This window comes from Sinocyclocheilus grahami, unplaced genomic scaffold, assembly GCF_001515645.1.
Source record: "Sinocyclocheilus grahami isolate Dianchi unplaced genomic scaffold, SAMN03320097.WGS_v1.1 scaffold195.1, whole genome shotgun sequence".
Classification (NCBI taxonomy): Eukaryota; Metazoa; Chordata; class Actinopteri; order Cypriniformes; family Cyprinidae; genus Sinocyclocheilus; species Sinocyclocheilus grahami.
In genome coordinates, this window is record NW_015505374.1 from 1,149,290 (window position 1) to 1,165,515 (window position 16,226).

The window sequence follows — 16,226 nt, forward strand, 5'->3', positions numbered from 1 at the left end:
AAAATACAGCTGAAATAGTAATGTTGTGAAATATTATTAGTTTGAAATAACCGTTTTCTGTCTTAAACAGAAAATTGTAATTTATTCCGGTAATGGCAAAGCTGAATTTTCAGCCATCATTACTCCAGTCTTCATACAGCTGAAATAGTAATGTTGTGAAATATTATTAGTTTGAAATAACCGTTTTCTGTCTTAAACAGAAAATTGTAATTTATTCTGGTAATGGCAAAGCTGAATTTTCAGCCATCATTACTCCAGTCTTCAGTGTCACATGATCTGTCCGAAAGCATTCGAATCTACTGTTCTGGGGCCTCATTTATAAAATGTGTGTATGCTAAAATCTGAGGCAACGTTCATATTTATAAAAACGGTCTTTGACGTGGAAAAGTAATTTTAAAAGTAGGATGGCTCCCTTTTTATAACATGACTGGAAATTGGAAAACTAATTGTTTTATAATTACTATTATTATTTCTGTTGTTTCTAGAAGTAGTAATTTTGATAAGTCATTAGAAAAAAATATAACCACACACACATTGTTTGTCCACAGAATAATTACACATTATTAAATAAAATACGAACCTCTACCTCCTCCAGCAGGACCTCAATTTCAGACTCAGTAAAGTTTTTTTTCCTTTGTGCTCGTGCTTGTGCTCTATGCTTGTGCTTCAAGCATAGAAATTCGGATACTGGCGTGTGCTCTTTTATATGGTAATGATATTAATTAGGGGGAAAATATAAAAAGAGTGAAAAAAATAATGTTTTCAACGTGTAATTGCATGCAGAATTAAGTGCACACTGTACAACACTTATATATGCAAGAAAGTGAAAGCAATGTTTTATACCGAATTTATTTACAGTCAATGTGTAAATATACAAGGTCACAATATTTTCTTGTTTTGTAAATACTAAGACACTGCAGACATGAATCCGGTTTAAAGAGGAAGCAGTGCCTTAAACAGCAACAAAGTGTCAATTTTCTGATTCGGTACACTAATGAGTGAGATCACAAAGAACAGAAGTAAAGTGCAGTAAAGTTTACAAATGATCATAACAAACATATATTCCCATTGTCCAGTCTGGAAAGTGCATAAAGGGAGGTGGTTGAGATATATAAATCGTATTTCAATCTAACATTTATTCTCTTCAGATTTCAGACTTAGTGTAGATGGACATATTACATTAAATCTCAATATTTACCCCAAACTTTCTTTGGGTTGTTTACTGACCAAAGATCTCCTCAAAATTGACCAGCTGCTTGATCTGCTCGGTTTGCATGGAGTGTCGTCTTAGCAGACTCTTCTTATTCTTGTGATCTCTGGGATGGCTCGGGGCACAGGGCACAAAATGCCTCGATCCAGAAACAATGGGTGCAGTTTCTGCCACAGGCTTGCTTCCACTGTTCAGGCCAACACTGGTATTGACTTTAATATCTGGAATGGGTGCATGCGGATTGAGAGGTGGCAGATAACCAGGCCGGGTCTGCGAGATATGATCTAGGAGTAGGGCTCCGGATCCCCTCCGCTCCAGCATGGCTGGGCTCCTCCTCTGAACGAGACTCTCCAGAGACTCTCTGGATCCAGAGAGAGTGGAGGAGCGGCTGGTAACAAGCTTACGTTTCTCCGTCCCCCTGGTTCCTCCTCCTCCAGTCTTCCCGAGGTCCTCAGAGGGTTGGCTCCCAAATTGAGGCAACTGAGAGTCAGAACTGTAGTGGTCCATTCCAATGTTGCGCCGGCGAAACACATTGCGTAGGCTTGAAACGGCCAGGTTGGGAAGATAGTCTGGGTCCCGGTCCACAGGGGCAGCATCGGAGATGGATGCCTGTTTGAGGTTCTGATGTGAGGAAGAGTGTGGTAGCAGTTCACCATCATAAGACATTTTTCTACTGAGCCATTTCTGTTCTTTTGTTAGTTCTCTTTCAGCATCAGATGTTGTCTCAAAGGCTCTAAGCAGACCAGTAGAGTCCTTGACGTCGATGCTTTGGTGCCGAGCTAATGTCGCTCTCAGTGGAGGTCTGCAACCATTGTACCCAAAAGAGAGCTCCTCTTTGGGAGTGATATCTAGAAGCTCCTCGGTCAAGGATGAGGACTTACTTTGCTGTAGGAGCAGAGATGGAGGGATCTTTAGCCAGGGCTCAGAGTGAAGCCTCTGTAGATGCAACAGCTTCGCCACACTTGCTGCTTGCAGAGGGCTTGAATCTTGAGTCGGTGATCCTGGCTTGGATGTGGACAGTGTTTGTGTGGATCCCAGGGTCTCAGATTGGTTATTGGTGGGTGGTGAGATAAGAGGGGTACAGAGTTTAATTTCAGAAGGGCACATACATGACGCAGGGGCATAGTGCAACCGGTCCTCAAGATTTGGAGGAGGTGGTACATTCAGATACTGCTTGGTCATTTGTCTTCCGGACGGTAGTTTGTCTGTTGTAATGATGATAACCTCTTTGCCCTTGGCCTTGCAGGCGTCCAGCAGTACTCTCAGTGCATCCTTGTCTCCAGAGTTAACTGCATAGACCAGAGCGGAGGAACCAGTGTGGTCCTCCAAACTAGGGTCAGCTCCACTGGAGAGCAGAAGCGACAGCACCTCATCGCCTGCTCGCTCTATGCAGGCATGCATTAGGGCGGTCTTACCAGACTTATCCTGAATGTTGGGGTCCGCACCATTTTCAAGAAGATACCTGTTGAGAAGATTAATTTGTCAGAGTGAGATCATAAAGGAATTGATCAATGGCATATCAGAGTATCTACGACAAAGAAAAACAAAAATAATCTTGTGAATTGAAGGCAAAATGTGGTGTGCCAAGAAATATACTTTTGGTATTCATGTTTGTTTCAAGTGATTTTTAAAGACCTTTATGACAATTTTAAAAATGGATTCAGTTGTTAGCATTAAGCAATTCAAGATAAAATTTCAATATTTTCTTCACCCCTTGAATAAACGAGTGTAAACACACAAAAAAAATAATGTTACACTACATTTCTAAAGTTTGGGGTTTCATGCATTTATTTGATCAAAAATTAAGTAAAAAAAAGTGATATTTTAAATTGTAATAACATTTTACAAGAACCATTTAACATCTTTTAAAATGTGATGGCAAGCCATTACTCCAGTCTTCAGTGTTAAATAATCCTTAAGAAATCATGCTGATTTGGTGAGCATTTAACATTTTTTGTTATCAATGTTGAAAACAGCTGTGCTGCTTATTCTTGTGGAAACCCTAATGCATTTTATCAGGATTCTTTGAATACAAAGTTCAAATGAACAGCATTTATTTGAAATCTTTTGTAGCATTGCAAATGTCTTTACTATAATTGTTTAGCAATTGAATGCATTATTGCTAAATTAAGTCTAAATGTATTTTAAAGTAATGTTTTATTTTATATATTTAAAAAATATATATCATAATTTTAAAGTAATGTATCTTTAATGACAAAACCTTTTTAAAAATATTTGTAGTTTAAGAGAATTATTTGCCCTGACACATATTCATGCAGGTCTGTAGTAAAGTAATCTTTTTTAATATTTATTTTCTAAGGAAAAAACAAAACAAAAGTATGCCAAACTACTTAAGATTTTCTTTTCTATATCTCACCCTGATTTTTTTCACTTAATGCTCCCTCCAAAAATATCAAAATAAATTTCACTTTAGAAATTAATTAATTAAATTAAAACGCGCTCATCATACAAGAGTCATTGTACCGATGTATGAATAACATTTTTAATGAACTTAATTATAAACTAATATCTACGTTTGATGGCACAATCAGCTGGTGTAATTAATTTACAGTAAACCCACCTGATAATCTTGGGTTTTGGGACACTCTGAGCATCGGCATGGTGGCTTTTGCAGGCCACCATCAGTGGAGTTTCTCCTCTCTCATTACTCTCATTAATGTAAGCCCCTCCTTCCAGCAGCAGACGCGTCAACCTCAGGCGGCACAGATACACTGCTTTAAGCAAAGAGTTTCCATCCGTCCGCACCTCTGTCGAGTCCTCCATGATTAAGTGGTGAGACCGTTGAGAGGCAAATGTCGAGTCGGCTCAGTGGATCATAGGAGCTGACTTCTTTGAATTCTGTCAGGCAAGAGAAGAAGAGCACACTGAATTAGAACCACAGTTTCTCAAGGTTATTACTTAAGTGTCTGCCTTTTATCTGGTTAGTTCGCTTCAAAGCAAACCTGATAACTCTTTGACATTGAAATGTTCTCTCCCTCGTTGGCTCAGAATAATATGCTCGAGAGACTTCCTGCTCTAATCTAGGGTCTCTCGCCATTCATCAGGTAGACACTAATATGAAGATGTTTGTTATGATGACTACGTAGGTGGCACGTCTAGTTGGCACTTGACAAGAAGACATAAGAAAACTGAATTAGTTATCTAATCCCCTTTACATAAAATTTAATGACTCCCCTTTTATATTCTTTTAATTTTTGCTGAATATTTCTGTTCCCAGCATGCAATTAGGCAACATATGTAAAGCAATATTCTGGGTTTAAAACAAGTTAAGCTAAATCGACAGCACTTTGGGCATATCTTTTTTTAAAAAGGAGATAAAAAATGTGGTTTATAGTAACCCTGCTGAAAAAGAAAAAGAAAACAGCTAAAACCAGCCTAGGCTGTTTGGCTGGTTTTAGATGGGTTTTGACCACTTCTTTAGCTGGTCAGGCTGGGTGACCAGGTGGCCAAACAGCTAAAAACCAGTTTGGTTTAATAATAATAAAAAATATTCCAATTGTTGCAATTTGAAGTGCATTGCTGTAACCTTGATGTTTGCTTTTTAACAGAAAAGGGACAGAGACACATGAAAGTTATGATGCTGTCACAAGCTTAACTTGTACTGTACTTTCAAATTAGCGGGTGCAGTATAAGTGCTGTATTTAACATGTTTGCCTGCACCAGACATGCATAGTCTGTTCTTATAAGAGCAATAGTTTTTCAGTAGGTTGAAATTCAATAGCTTGAGGCAGTCTGTATTTGCCTCATTGAACGATGGCATTCCTTTATGCAGTCTATTGTGCATGTGGCCTTGTTTTCTCAACTCAGAGCGCAGTTGCAGTGCACTCTTTATTTAACAGAGCGAGCGCGAGACTGCCTCAGTCAGGTTTATAAATGTGAATTCACTGGAGTTGAGGTAAGATGAGTAAGAGGATGAATCTTTTTGTGTCCTCCAATAAAAAATAAAAAGGATGAAAATCTGGGCTGACGCTTTAACTGCAGCTGTTCTTGGACGTGGAGGCAGCATGTGACAATGCTAAATGAGAGATTGTGTCAGCACATTGGTTATACATAAAAAAATGTGTGGATTAGAATACCTTTATGTTCCTAAATTTAATATTAGCCTTAAATATATCTGCCTTTCCATCCTCCATCCTCGTCTTTCTTTCTCCACGTGTATGCTAATAAAGCACTTTGTTCTGACAGTTTTTGCTTTTCAAATCAAGTTGTGCAGACATGCTTAAGTCCTGATTGGTCTGGTACAAGCACACTGCCTGATGCCTGCAGGACATTTCGGTTCAAGCTGCTAATTCCTAGAGCTCCCTGGGCTGGCATTTAAAACCACAGCTTTGTGTGCCATACCCCTAGTCTTCAATCGCCCTTGGGAACAGAGAGAATTTTTAATGACAGGCCTCTCTCTGTCGCTGCCTCGTGCTAAAAAGCATTGAGCAAATGAGGCCCAAAACAGCTGAGTGTGGTGATTGTTGCAGCGGCAGCGCTGAAGCGGAGCACCAAACAGACCACTTCACGTACCTGTATGCATCTGTGATTCATGCCAGATCACACAATACTTAATTCTCCTCACAAATGGTGGGCTGATTTTGTCTCTCTCAAAACACCTGCAGGTAAAATGAAAACCCACTCTCTGTGACATCAACCAATAACTGAATAAGAATAGTTTTTTGTATGTCTTGATTAATGAGGGTAATGAAAGCTTCCTCACTGTGCTTTCGAGGTTTGCCAAGATCAGGAGAATAAATTATAAGCCTCCTCAGCTGATACGAAGATGCATTTCCATGTCCATACGAGATACATTTATATGCTAAACAGTGAAAGCAGCAAACCTCACCTGTATGCATCTGTGATTCATGCCAGATCACACAATACTTAATTCTCCTCACAAATGGTGGGCTGATTTTGTCTCTCTCAAAACACCTGCAGGTAAAATGAAAACCCACTCTCTGTGACATCAACCGATAACTGAATAAGAATAGTTTTTTGTATGTCTTGATTAATGAGGGTAATGAAAGCTTCCTCACTGTGCTTTCGAGGTTTGCCAAGATCAGGAGAATAAATTATAAGCCTCCTCAGCTGATACGAAGATGCATTTCCATGTCCATACGAGATACATTTATATGCTAAACAGTGAAAGCAGCAAACCTAAGTATTTAAAGTTGATCATTTTAGACATCATTTAAATAAATGATTATATATAAATTATATACACATTTTATACTTAATCATTTTATGTTAAACAAAGGAATATTTTAATTAAACTTAAATTAACTTTACTTAAATTCATATTACATGTAGAGATATATACATGCACGTATATATCTGTAAAATTTAGTTTTAAAAAAATCTCACGTTAATGTGGGAAAATCATATTTGAAAATGCTATTTGGTGAGAACTATTTATAATCTTATTTTTACAGACGAATAGAGCCAAGGTCAAATCTAATGAAAAAACTCTATTCACTCACATCATAAAGTCTTGCACTGATCTGCATCAAAAACCAAGACCAGCAGCTTCACAAAACTAAAAAAATATATGCATGAAATCTTTAATAACACAAAAAGTTAAAATGCATAAAAATGTATAGTTGCTTTTCATTAAAAAAAGTATTCATACTTCTTAAGGAGATGAGATTAGATCCTTACCTCTTTTAAACCAGTTGCAGTTCTAGTTTTCCAATAGCTTCCTGTGGCATGTCATCTTTGTAATAGACGAGTAATCCAGGCGTGAGAATAAAGCTGGAGCTTTAAGTGGGAGATGAACATGTGCAGATGTGCACTCACTGAGGGTGAATGAAAGAGTGGCACAGATAGAGGAGAGAGACGGAGAGAACAAGTGCCTGTGCTCTCATGTCTGGAAACAAGCTACCAACCTCAACACAGACCAAGTCCCTGTGTATCAGGAGGACAGTCAAGCTTAAAAGAGCAAGGTGACGCCAGTCCCTACACATCCAGCGTCAGGAAGCGATTGCTCTATTATTCTCACATTGCGAAAGAGGGTTATTGAACTCATATGCTGAGGTTGTGCGCAGATTCTCATTTGTTTCTAACTCTGATGTCAACACGCTCACATGATCGTGACTCCTATGGTGCAGTTACATCATGATGACACAACTGTCTCGCCTTTGAGGCAGCAGTTCAGCTCCTGAGGGATGTGCAGGGTGTGTATTATTGATCCATTTGAGTGATGCAGTCACTATAAATAAGCCTGTAATGATGGCACTAAAGAAAATGACAATAATAAGACTCCTAATGGAATAATAATGGACAAAAAGTTGCTAACTTGAAAAAAAAACTGAAAATCAGCAAGTCCACTGGTCTCCTTTACCTTTTGATTTGAAAAATCAACTCACTTGCATAAAATAATTAAAATGCAAAAACTTCTCAACTCTCTAGGTACTGTTTGTACCTTGAAAATAAATCCAAGTGCTACTTAAGGTGCATGTGCAAGGTAATTGGAATTCCAGTCAGGTTTATTTTAGCCTGGTCGTAAACATTCGTAGTACATTAGGCTGACATACCCGAAACCAATCAGCCTAAAAAGGTTTTGCCTGATTGCGGCATTTGGCTTTTTAAAATAGGGGTCATGAAGGAGTTTGTGTGGGTGAGAGAGAAAGTGCTAGTATTGCGACCCTTCTCTAAACTATATGACCTTTGTCAATCAGCCAGTCTGAAGACCAAACACATATGCATATTCATGAGAGCAGTCAGATCTTCAGGCTGGCTTAAGAGCAGACACTTCAGTTGCTATTGGATATGGAGATGAGCAGGTTGTCTTTTGCAGTTGGCAAGATGAAGAATAATTAACTGGATAGCAGATGTGGAAAAGAAAATTTATTATCAAAATGAAGTACCGGTATATTGTTTTCTGAATATTTGAAATGATAATCCAGGAACTAAACCTGATACTAATCAAATAAGATTCTGGTAGTGACAGTGGGAAAACAACTGTTTTTGCATATTTAAAAAAAAAAAATCATTGAGAAAAGGCCGCAAATAAGCAGAGACCTAGTGGTCAGCACTCTTTGCAACATGTTGTTGTTGTGCTCATGGAAGATTGGATCCGATCAATTTCACCCTTTTACCCACCCTCTTGTCTTCTCATGATTTTCTGCCTACTTTCCACTTTGTATATAAAGTTGCAAATGCCACACATAAAATTTTATAATAAAAACATTTTAACTGTCCTAGAATCACTTTTCATTTTTATTACTAAGGAAAGTGTGTCTTGATTAATGAGGGTAATGAAAGCTTCCTCACTGTGCTTTCGAGGTTTGCCAAGATCAGGAGAATAAATTATAAGCCTCCTCAGCTGATACGAAGATGCATTTCCATGTCCATACGAGATACATTTATATGCTAAACAGTGAAAGCAGCAAACCTAAGTATTTAAAGTTGATCATTTTAGACATCATTTAAATAAATGATTATATATAAATTATATACACATATTTTATACTTAATCATTTTATGTTAAACAAAGGAATATTTTAATTAAACTTAAATTAACTTTACTTAAATTCATATTACATGTAGAGATATATACATGCACGTATATATCTGTAAAATTTAGTTTAAAAAAAATCTCACGTTAATGTGGGAAAATCATATTTGAAAATGCTATTTGGTGAGAACTATTTATAATCTTATTTTTACAGACGAATAGAGCCAAGGTCAAATCTAATGAAAAAACTCTATTCACTCACATCATAAAGTCTTGCACTGATCTGCATCAAAAACCAAGACCAGCAGCTTCACAAAACTAAAAAAATATATGCATGAAATCTTTAATAACACAAAAAGTTAAAATGCATAAAAATGTATAGTTGCTTTTCATTAAAAAAAGTATTCATACTTCTTAAGGAGATGAGATTAGATCCTTACCTCTTTTAAACCAGTTGCAGTTCTAGTTTTCCAATAGCTTCCTGTGGCATGTCATCTTTGTAATAGACGAGTAATCCAGGCGTGAGAATAAAGCTGGAGCTTTAAGTGGGAGATGAACATGTGCAGATGTGCACTCACTGAGGGTGAATGAAAGAGTGGCACAGATAGAGGAGAGAGACGGAGAGAACAAGTGCCTGTGCTCTCATGTCTGGAAACAAGCTACCAACCTCAACACAGACCAAGTCCCTGTGTATCAGGAGGACAGTCAAGCTTAAAAGAGCAAGGTGACGCCAGTCCCTACACATCCAGCGTCAGGAAGCGATTGCTCTATTATTCTCACATTGCGAAAGAGGGTTATTGAACTCATATGCTGAGGTTGTGCGCAGATTCTCATTTGTTTCTAACTCTGATGTCAACACGCTCACATGATCGTGACTCCTATGGTGCAGTTACATCATGATGACACAACTGTCTCGCCTTTGAGGCAGCAGTTCAGCTCCTGAGGGATGTGCAGGGTGTGTATTATTGATCCATTTGAGTGATGCAGTCACTATAAATAAGCCTGTAATGATGGCACTAAAGAAAATGACAATAATAAGACTCCTAATGGAATAATAATGGACAAAAAGTTGCTAACTTGAAAAAAAAAACTGAAAATCAGCAAGTCCACTGGTCTCCTTTACCTTTTGATTTGAAAAATCAACTCACTTGCATAAAATAATTAAAATGCAAAAACTTCTCAACTCTCTAGGTACTGTTTGTACCTTGAAAATAAATCCAAGTGCTACTTAAGGTGCATGTGCAAGGTAATTGGAATTCCAGTCAGGTTTATTTTAGCCTGGTCGTAAACATTCGTAGTACATTAGGCTGACATACCCGAAACCAATCAGCCTAAAAAGGTTTTGCCTGATTGCGGCATTTGGCTTTTTAAAATAGGGGTCATGAAGGAGTTTGTGTGGGTGAGAGAGAAAGTGCTAGTATTGCGACCCTTCTCTAAACTATATGACCTTTGTCAATCAGCCAGTCTGAAGACCAAACACATATGCATATTCATGAGAGCAGTCAGATCTTCAGGCTGGCTTAAGAGCAGACACTTCAGTTGCTATTGGATATGGAGATGAGCAGGTTGTCTTTTGCAGTTGGCAAGATGAAGAATAATTAACTGGATAGCAGATGTGGAAAAGAAAATTTATTATCAAAATGAAGTACCGGTATATTGTTTTCTGAATATTTGAAATGATAATCCAGGAACTAAACCTGATACTAATCAAATAAGATTCTGGTAGTGACAGTGGGAAAACAACTGTTTTTGCATATTTAAAAAAAAAAAATCATTGAGAAAAGGCCGCAAATAAGCAGAGACCTAGTGGTCAGCACTCTTTGCAACATGTTGTTGTTGTGCTCATGGAAGATTGGATCCGATCAATTTCACCCTTTTACCCACCCTCTTGTCTTCTCATGATTTTCTGCCTACTTTCCACTTTGTATATAAAGTTGCAAATGCCACACATAAAATTTTATAATAAAAACATTTTAACTGTCCTAGAATCACTTTTCATTTTTATTACTAAGGAAAGTGGACAGGAAATGTGGCAAACAAATGATAGGGAGAAAAAGGGGTGATGGGGGTCAGGCAATTGAGCCACACAACATGTCAGAGCACTCGCACTACCCGGCCAGGCCACTTCTCCGACCTTAGCATCATGCTTAAAGGATCTTTGTTAGTGGTCGGTGCTCTCATATACTTCAAATACATACTGAACACCATTCTCCTCCTGCACGCCCGTGGGTACACCCGGGAATCTGACCAGAAAGAAACAAGAGAGAGAAATAGAAGGAACAATAAGACATTACCCACACATTTCTATGGACTGATAAGAACTAAGAACTAGTTCTAAGAACACAAGAAAATATCACCTGCAGTACAAAACATAATACAGACACATACACAATTACATGCTTGTACTTTCATAAACTTCCATCCACTTTAGACTGGTATAGATTCTTGTTCACTGTGCCAATTAACTGTTGAAACCAATCAAATGAATTTGAGAACACAAATAATTTTGCTCTTTGTCAGATGAAGTGGCAGTGATAATCCTGTGTCAACATTCTGTGTGCATTTAACTTCTCTTTAAATGCTTATTGTGTGCCTGAGAGATGTGACATTTGGTGCGGCCCACCTTTGATGCTAGATGCTATTTTTACATAACAAGAGAGCTTTTTCTCCTCATTAATGTAACTCTTCACTATTCTCTCTGGATACACAATACAGCACATGTCTGTTCCAGTGCCAGTAAATCCATTAATCCCACTTTATTCAAGGACACGACCAGACAAATATTCCTAAACATACATACAAAAAATGGGTTTCAAAACACCGAAGAGTTTTAACCTTGGCAAATGGCCTTTTGAAGTTTAACACTAAACTGAAGTATTAATATCACTCCTACAAAACATGTTATGAAACATTTTTTGCAAGCAATATGCAAATGTATTTATTCTGTAGGGCTCTTAAAAGCTTGAAATGAATGCAATACCATTTAATAGTTTGGGGATGGTACCTTTTTTTTTTCTTAGGTTTTTGAAAGAGGTATCTTATGCTCACTAAGGCTGCATTTATTTGATCCAAAATGCAGTAATATTATGAAATAATATAACAATTTAAAACATCAGTTTTCTATTTTAAAATAGAATTTATTCCTCTAATGGCACAGCTGAATTTCCAGCAGCCATTACTCCAGTCTTCAGTGTCACATGATTCTTCAGAAATCATTCTAATATACTGTTAGAGAAATTCACATTTCTCTGAATTTCTCAACAGATATGACAGGCTTGCATGATTTTACCAACCTTGTACACAGCGCTTCCGCCGATTATCCAAACCTGGTCCACTTGTTTTTCGAGCTCACTGCTGTCTAACAGATGGAGAGCTGAACTGAAGTCTGAAGCAAGGTAGTGAGCTCCCTCTGGGGCTGTACTGTGTAGTGAGTGATAGAAACAGGCACTTTACTTTTATACAGGATAGTGATTTAATACAAGATGAAAAAATTGTAAACATTAAAAGAGGATTACTTGAGCTCTCTGCTGAGAACAATGTTGATCCTGTTCTTCAGGGGCCTGTTTGCTGCAGGAATAGAGAACCAAGTCTTTCTGCCCATCAGGACCACATTCTTTTTACCTGTCAAATGACACACCGCATATATGATTTGGTTTAAGATTTTAATCAATTCTGAACAAACAAATAAAATATGACAACAATGTAAGCATACCGTTACCCTCAACTAAAGGAGTCATGGTCATCTTCTGAAAGTGCTTGAATTCATTACTAAAAAGATATGAAAAATAAGAATCAAAGCGAATGGTTGGGATGCATATAGTTTAGGAATATGTCAGGGGTTTTCTATAGTAACTCAGTGTGTGTGGGCTTTGCTCTCATGGGGCAAATGTGCTGAATGTCGTTATTTACCAATGGACTCTAGGATAAAGGTCAAGCTTTTAACTAAAGATCTGTGCAATCATAACATGTTCGATCTTAGGTTAACTTAACGTTACAACTCATTCTACCATTCTTTCCTCATATGTTTAGTACGATGCTTTTACTTTATTCATTTGTCAATAAATCATTGAATTTGCACAACTGCGAACGTTACAACTTACAGCTGTTGCGAAACACAAAACTCATGACACGGGGCACTAGAGATCTACAAACACCTCTTGTATTATTGAATCAATAATCAGAACATTAGCTGGAGATTTAGCAACAAACACGAGCTCACCTTAGTCTTATTGGATGCCATGGCAGATTTCCATTTTTCCCTATTCCCATGTCTGGACAAACAGCTACAATAGAGTTGAGTATTCGAGACATAACTGTCATGAATGTAATAAACAAAGTACAGTTTAGCTAGCACGCACGGTCTTCCTCCCGCCAGAAGTACGTCAAACGCTTGGCTCATGAATATGAATTACGTTGTGGGACGCCGACGAACTGATTTGCTCGAGGAATAAGTTCGCGCTAGTAAACTGGCCAATCAGCGTAATATTATTGTGAAGGCTTCGCGCCACAGGAGCGATGAAGAAAGAGTGCAGTACACAATCAGAAAGCAGCTTTTAGATAAAATGTCAATGTATAGAAAGTATCAAATCAGGAGTGGATAGACAAATATATAAATAAACACCACAATTGTAGAAAGTACAAGATTTTATTGATACACGTGTTATTATTATTGTTTACTAAATATTTTATTACACCAACACTTTTACCAGCAACATTAAAACCGCAGATGGTTTAAAGGTTGTGATCAAATAAAAATTAAAAAGTGATAAAAAATTAAAAATACATTTACTTGCTCTTATTCTGGGACTTTTGCATAGAAACATCAGTTATTCTAATATAACAAAGTGCGTGACACTTTTATCTTTGTAAAAACAACTTAAAGTTTGTAATGAACAGCTGGGTCATCTTTTAAAAAGTGCCTTTCTAAAACAAAACTTTATGGGTTCAAAAATACAGACTGTTTGTGGTAAACATAATTTTAAATCTCACAGGCCATGTGTATATATGGATAGAAAATGACAAAGGACAATTTATAAATCGGATTATAAGCAGTACATTGTAATTTTGGTTAACTTTATTAGTTTTATCTTTGTATCAGCAACAAATATATTTTCCAATTTCATAAATATATAATTACATTAATCTTTTTTTGTAATTCTAGGCACCTGTGAAAGATAAAAATATAAATCAACAAAATCACATAGTGACATACAACTAATTTTCATTCTTAGCAAGGCCTTGTCTCTCCCAGCTCATGTCCATGTTATTTGCAGCGTATGGCGCCTCCTTTTGGCTTTGCATTGTAACTTTGTGATATTGCTCAAAGTCAATGCCCAGCAGCCACTCAAATCCAAATGAGAGAGGCGCCTACAAGTGTTTACAATATGTATTACAGTCTCCATAGAGATATCTGAGCGGTTCAGGCTAGCAGATCTGAGGCAGTGCAGTGGGGGACTATCTAGGGCTCCGAGGGGTTTGGCCCAATGATTCAGGACAAGTTTGAACACAGGGTCCAGTCGACAGGGAACAGCGATTAGTGAGAGCTTCTGAAGGAGTGAAGCGCCTCTAAGTAGTGCCCACAGCACTCCCTTCAGAGACCTCCAACACAATGCAGGCTTCAAATGTCGCTCATCCAGGGAAAAACTGTTGGGAAAAAAAGAACAGATAACAGTAACCAGCAGATTCGATTGTATTGGGAAAATGCATCAGCATAAAGTTTAGCAAGAATGACTAACTTTAGTGTTAAAGAGCGGAGGTGTGGAATGCATGGCAGATTAGAAAGAAGGCCTTCGTCTTCACCCTCCTCCTCCTCCTCATTCAAATTATTCCTGGGTGGGTCTAATATATTCTTTTGCTGCACTGTAGGCACTGCTAAATTGATTGAAATTTGGAAGTAATTGGCATATCTGGTATTTGCGGTCTGATATGGTTAACTTTAAATTTAGTTCACTGAAGCCTTACAAGCACGTTTACGCAAATGGTGGGCAAATACGAAATATACTAAAGTTAGAAAGGGGTGTGTGTGTGTGTTTAACCTGGCAGCGTATCTGGATAAGAGAGCAGAGGTTGGCATTGACAAGGCTGCAGGCCGATGTGAGGGACAAACAGCTCAGCTGCGGGAGCAGAAGGAGATGCAGGGCAGCACGTGTCAAGAAATTACGCGAGGACAGGATGCACAACAGCTCTTCCAACAACTCGCCAGCTAAAAGAGAAACACACAGATAACACTCACTTATGTACACATGTTCTCAAGGTGTATATTTGCAGAACTCACGTAATGAGCTGAAGGGACCCATGATGTATCTGAAGAAATACTGGTCCATGTATTTTTGGGTATAATCTTTTGCCCACATCTCCTTCATGTTCTCGGCTAGGCTTTGAAGACAAAGGCCAATCAGTGTGGATGGTCCGTCCTCATCCTCAGTCCATTCATTCTTCCTCTGACGTTCTCTCTCCGGTGTGGGCTCAAGTTGCCGGAACAAGGGCATATTTCACCCTGACAGTTACTGACATAGATAAAGACAATGAATTAATTTATCATGACATAAAGCAGACCGGTCATTTGGAGCCACACCTCACCTGTACAGATCTGTGCTCAATGTATAGTTCTTTTAAAAATAGTTTAAGACTTATAAATATAGGAGAAAACCTATTTGAAAATACACGATTGACCAAAATAGTAAATTTTTGTGCTTCTTTGTAAAGACATTACCTTATTTTCAGTCTAAACACAAGTCCATACGTTTGATCGATTCATAAATATATTATTGAGGCTGGAACAACGAGAAATCACTGAATATGCAATGTCACTTACAAATTAACTACTGTAACCTTTGCTCGCTCCAGCAACAGCGTGTATGCATACCGTTTTGTATGAGACTTCAGGGTTATTAGCAGAAAGTAAACAAGTTATATTGGTCTTCTTCTTCTGTGTTTTTTATTGGCAGTTTCAAACGAAGTGCATTACCGCCATCTACTGGACTGAGGTGTAATCTCATTGGGATGTCACATTTTTATAATTTACTGTGTTAAAAAAAAACGAAGTTTCTTTCAGAAAGGTCATGATAGGCTTAATTATAGAATGTGTGCCTGGCAGACTCAATAGGAATTTTTAAAATCATTCCATTATTCGATGCCCTCTCTAGTTCTTTCCTTTTCTCAGAGTATTTTCTACATATCAAGCATTATAATATCACCAACAACAAAACCATAGACTGTATAAAAACAAACCTTCAACATCAGTCTGATGTGCACTGGCAAATCGTTCCACAGGCATGGTGCTGCTACTAAAAAGACACGGTCACCTTTTAACTCCAAATGGGATCATTTGGCACAGTCGGCATCCACCTGTCTGAGGACTTTAAAGCAGCACTATGTAACTTTTGGCGCTCTAGCGATTAATAAACAGAACTGCACACATTCCGCGGAAGAACATTTCAACCGGAGCTACTTCTCTAAGTGTATGTCTATGGCGATTCACGCAGGTATGTGCTACTCCGCAGCGGCGACGACCCGACCAGGCTACAATAGTCCAAATATAAGTACTTATTATAAATG

General features: G+C 37.9%; 3 protein-coding genes across 4 annotated transcripts; all 3 read right to left on the reverse strand.

Moving 5' to 3' along the window:
• Positions 1 to 870: 870 nt before the first annotated feature.
• Positions 871 to 9,895, reverse strand: LOC107595021 (ankyrin repeat domain-containing protein 34B-like). Of its 2 annotated transcripts, none has more exons than XM_016285291.1 (4): positions 9,110 to 9,895; positions 8,932 to 8,987; positions 3,792 to 4,069; positions 871 to 2,672 (listed from the first exon to the last, which is right to left on the reverse strand). In XM_016285291.1, the coding sequence occupies exons 3-4, from the start codon at positions 3,992 to 3,994 to the stop codon at positions 1,220 to 1,222; spliced, it is 1,656 nt and encodes a 551-aa protein (XP_016140777.1). In that variant the 5' UTR covers positions 3,995 to 4,069; positions 8,932 to 8,987; positions 9,110 to 9,895; the 3' UTR covers positions 871 to 1,219. The 2 variants fall into 2 exon arrangements, with proteins under 2 accessions (XP_016140777.1, XP_016140776.1); XM_016285290.1 differs by lacking the exons at positions 8,932 to 8,987; positions 9,110 to 9,895 and adding exons at positions 6,694 to 6,749; positions 6,872 to 7,656.
• Positions 9,896 to 9,903: 8 nt separating this feature from the next.
• LOC107595040 (dihydrofolate reductase-like) lies at positions 9,904 to 13,073 on the reverse strand. The gene is made up of 5 exons (XM_016285313.1): positions 12,889 to 13,073; positions 12,388 to 12,437; positions 12,185 to 12,290; positions 11,963 to 12,089; positions 9,904 to 10,923 (listed from the first exon to the last, which is right to left on the reverse strand). The coding sequence occupies exons 1-5, from the start codon at positions 12,987 to 12,989 to the stop codon at positions 10,831 to 10,833; spliced, it is 477 nt and encodes a 158-aa protein (XP_016140799.1). The 5' UTR covers positions 12,990 to 13,073; the 3' UTR covers positions 9,904 to 10,830.
• Positions 13,074 to 13,345: 272 nt separating this feature from the next.
• LOC107595041 (uncharacterized) lies at positions 13,346 to 15,593 on the reverse strand. Its single transcript, XM_016285314.1, has 5 exons — positions 15,484 to 15,593; positions 14,944 to 15,175; positions 14,705 to 14,871; positions 14,405 to 14,589; positions 13,346 to 14,312 (listed from the first exon to the last, which is right to left on the reverse strand). Exons 2-5 carry the CDS (start codon positions 15,155 to 15,157, stop codon positions 13,922 to 13,924), a joined length of 957 nt encoding a protein of 318 aa, XP_016140800.1. The 5' UTR covers positions 15,158 to 15,175; positions 15,484 to 15,593; the 3' UTR covers positions 13,346 to 13,921.
• Positions 15,594 to 16,226: the final 633 nt, after the last annotated feature.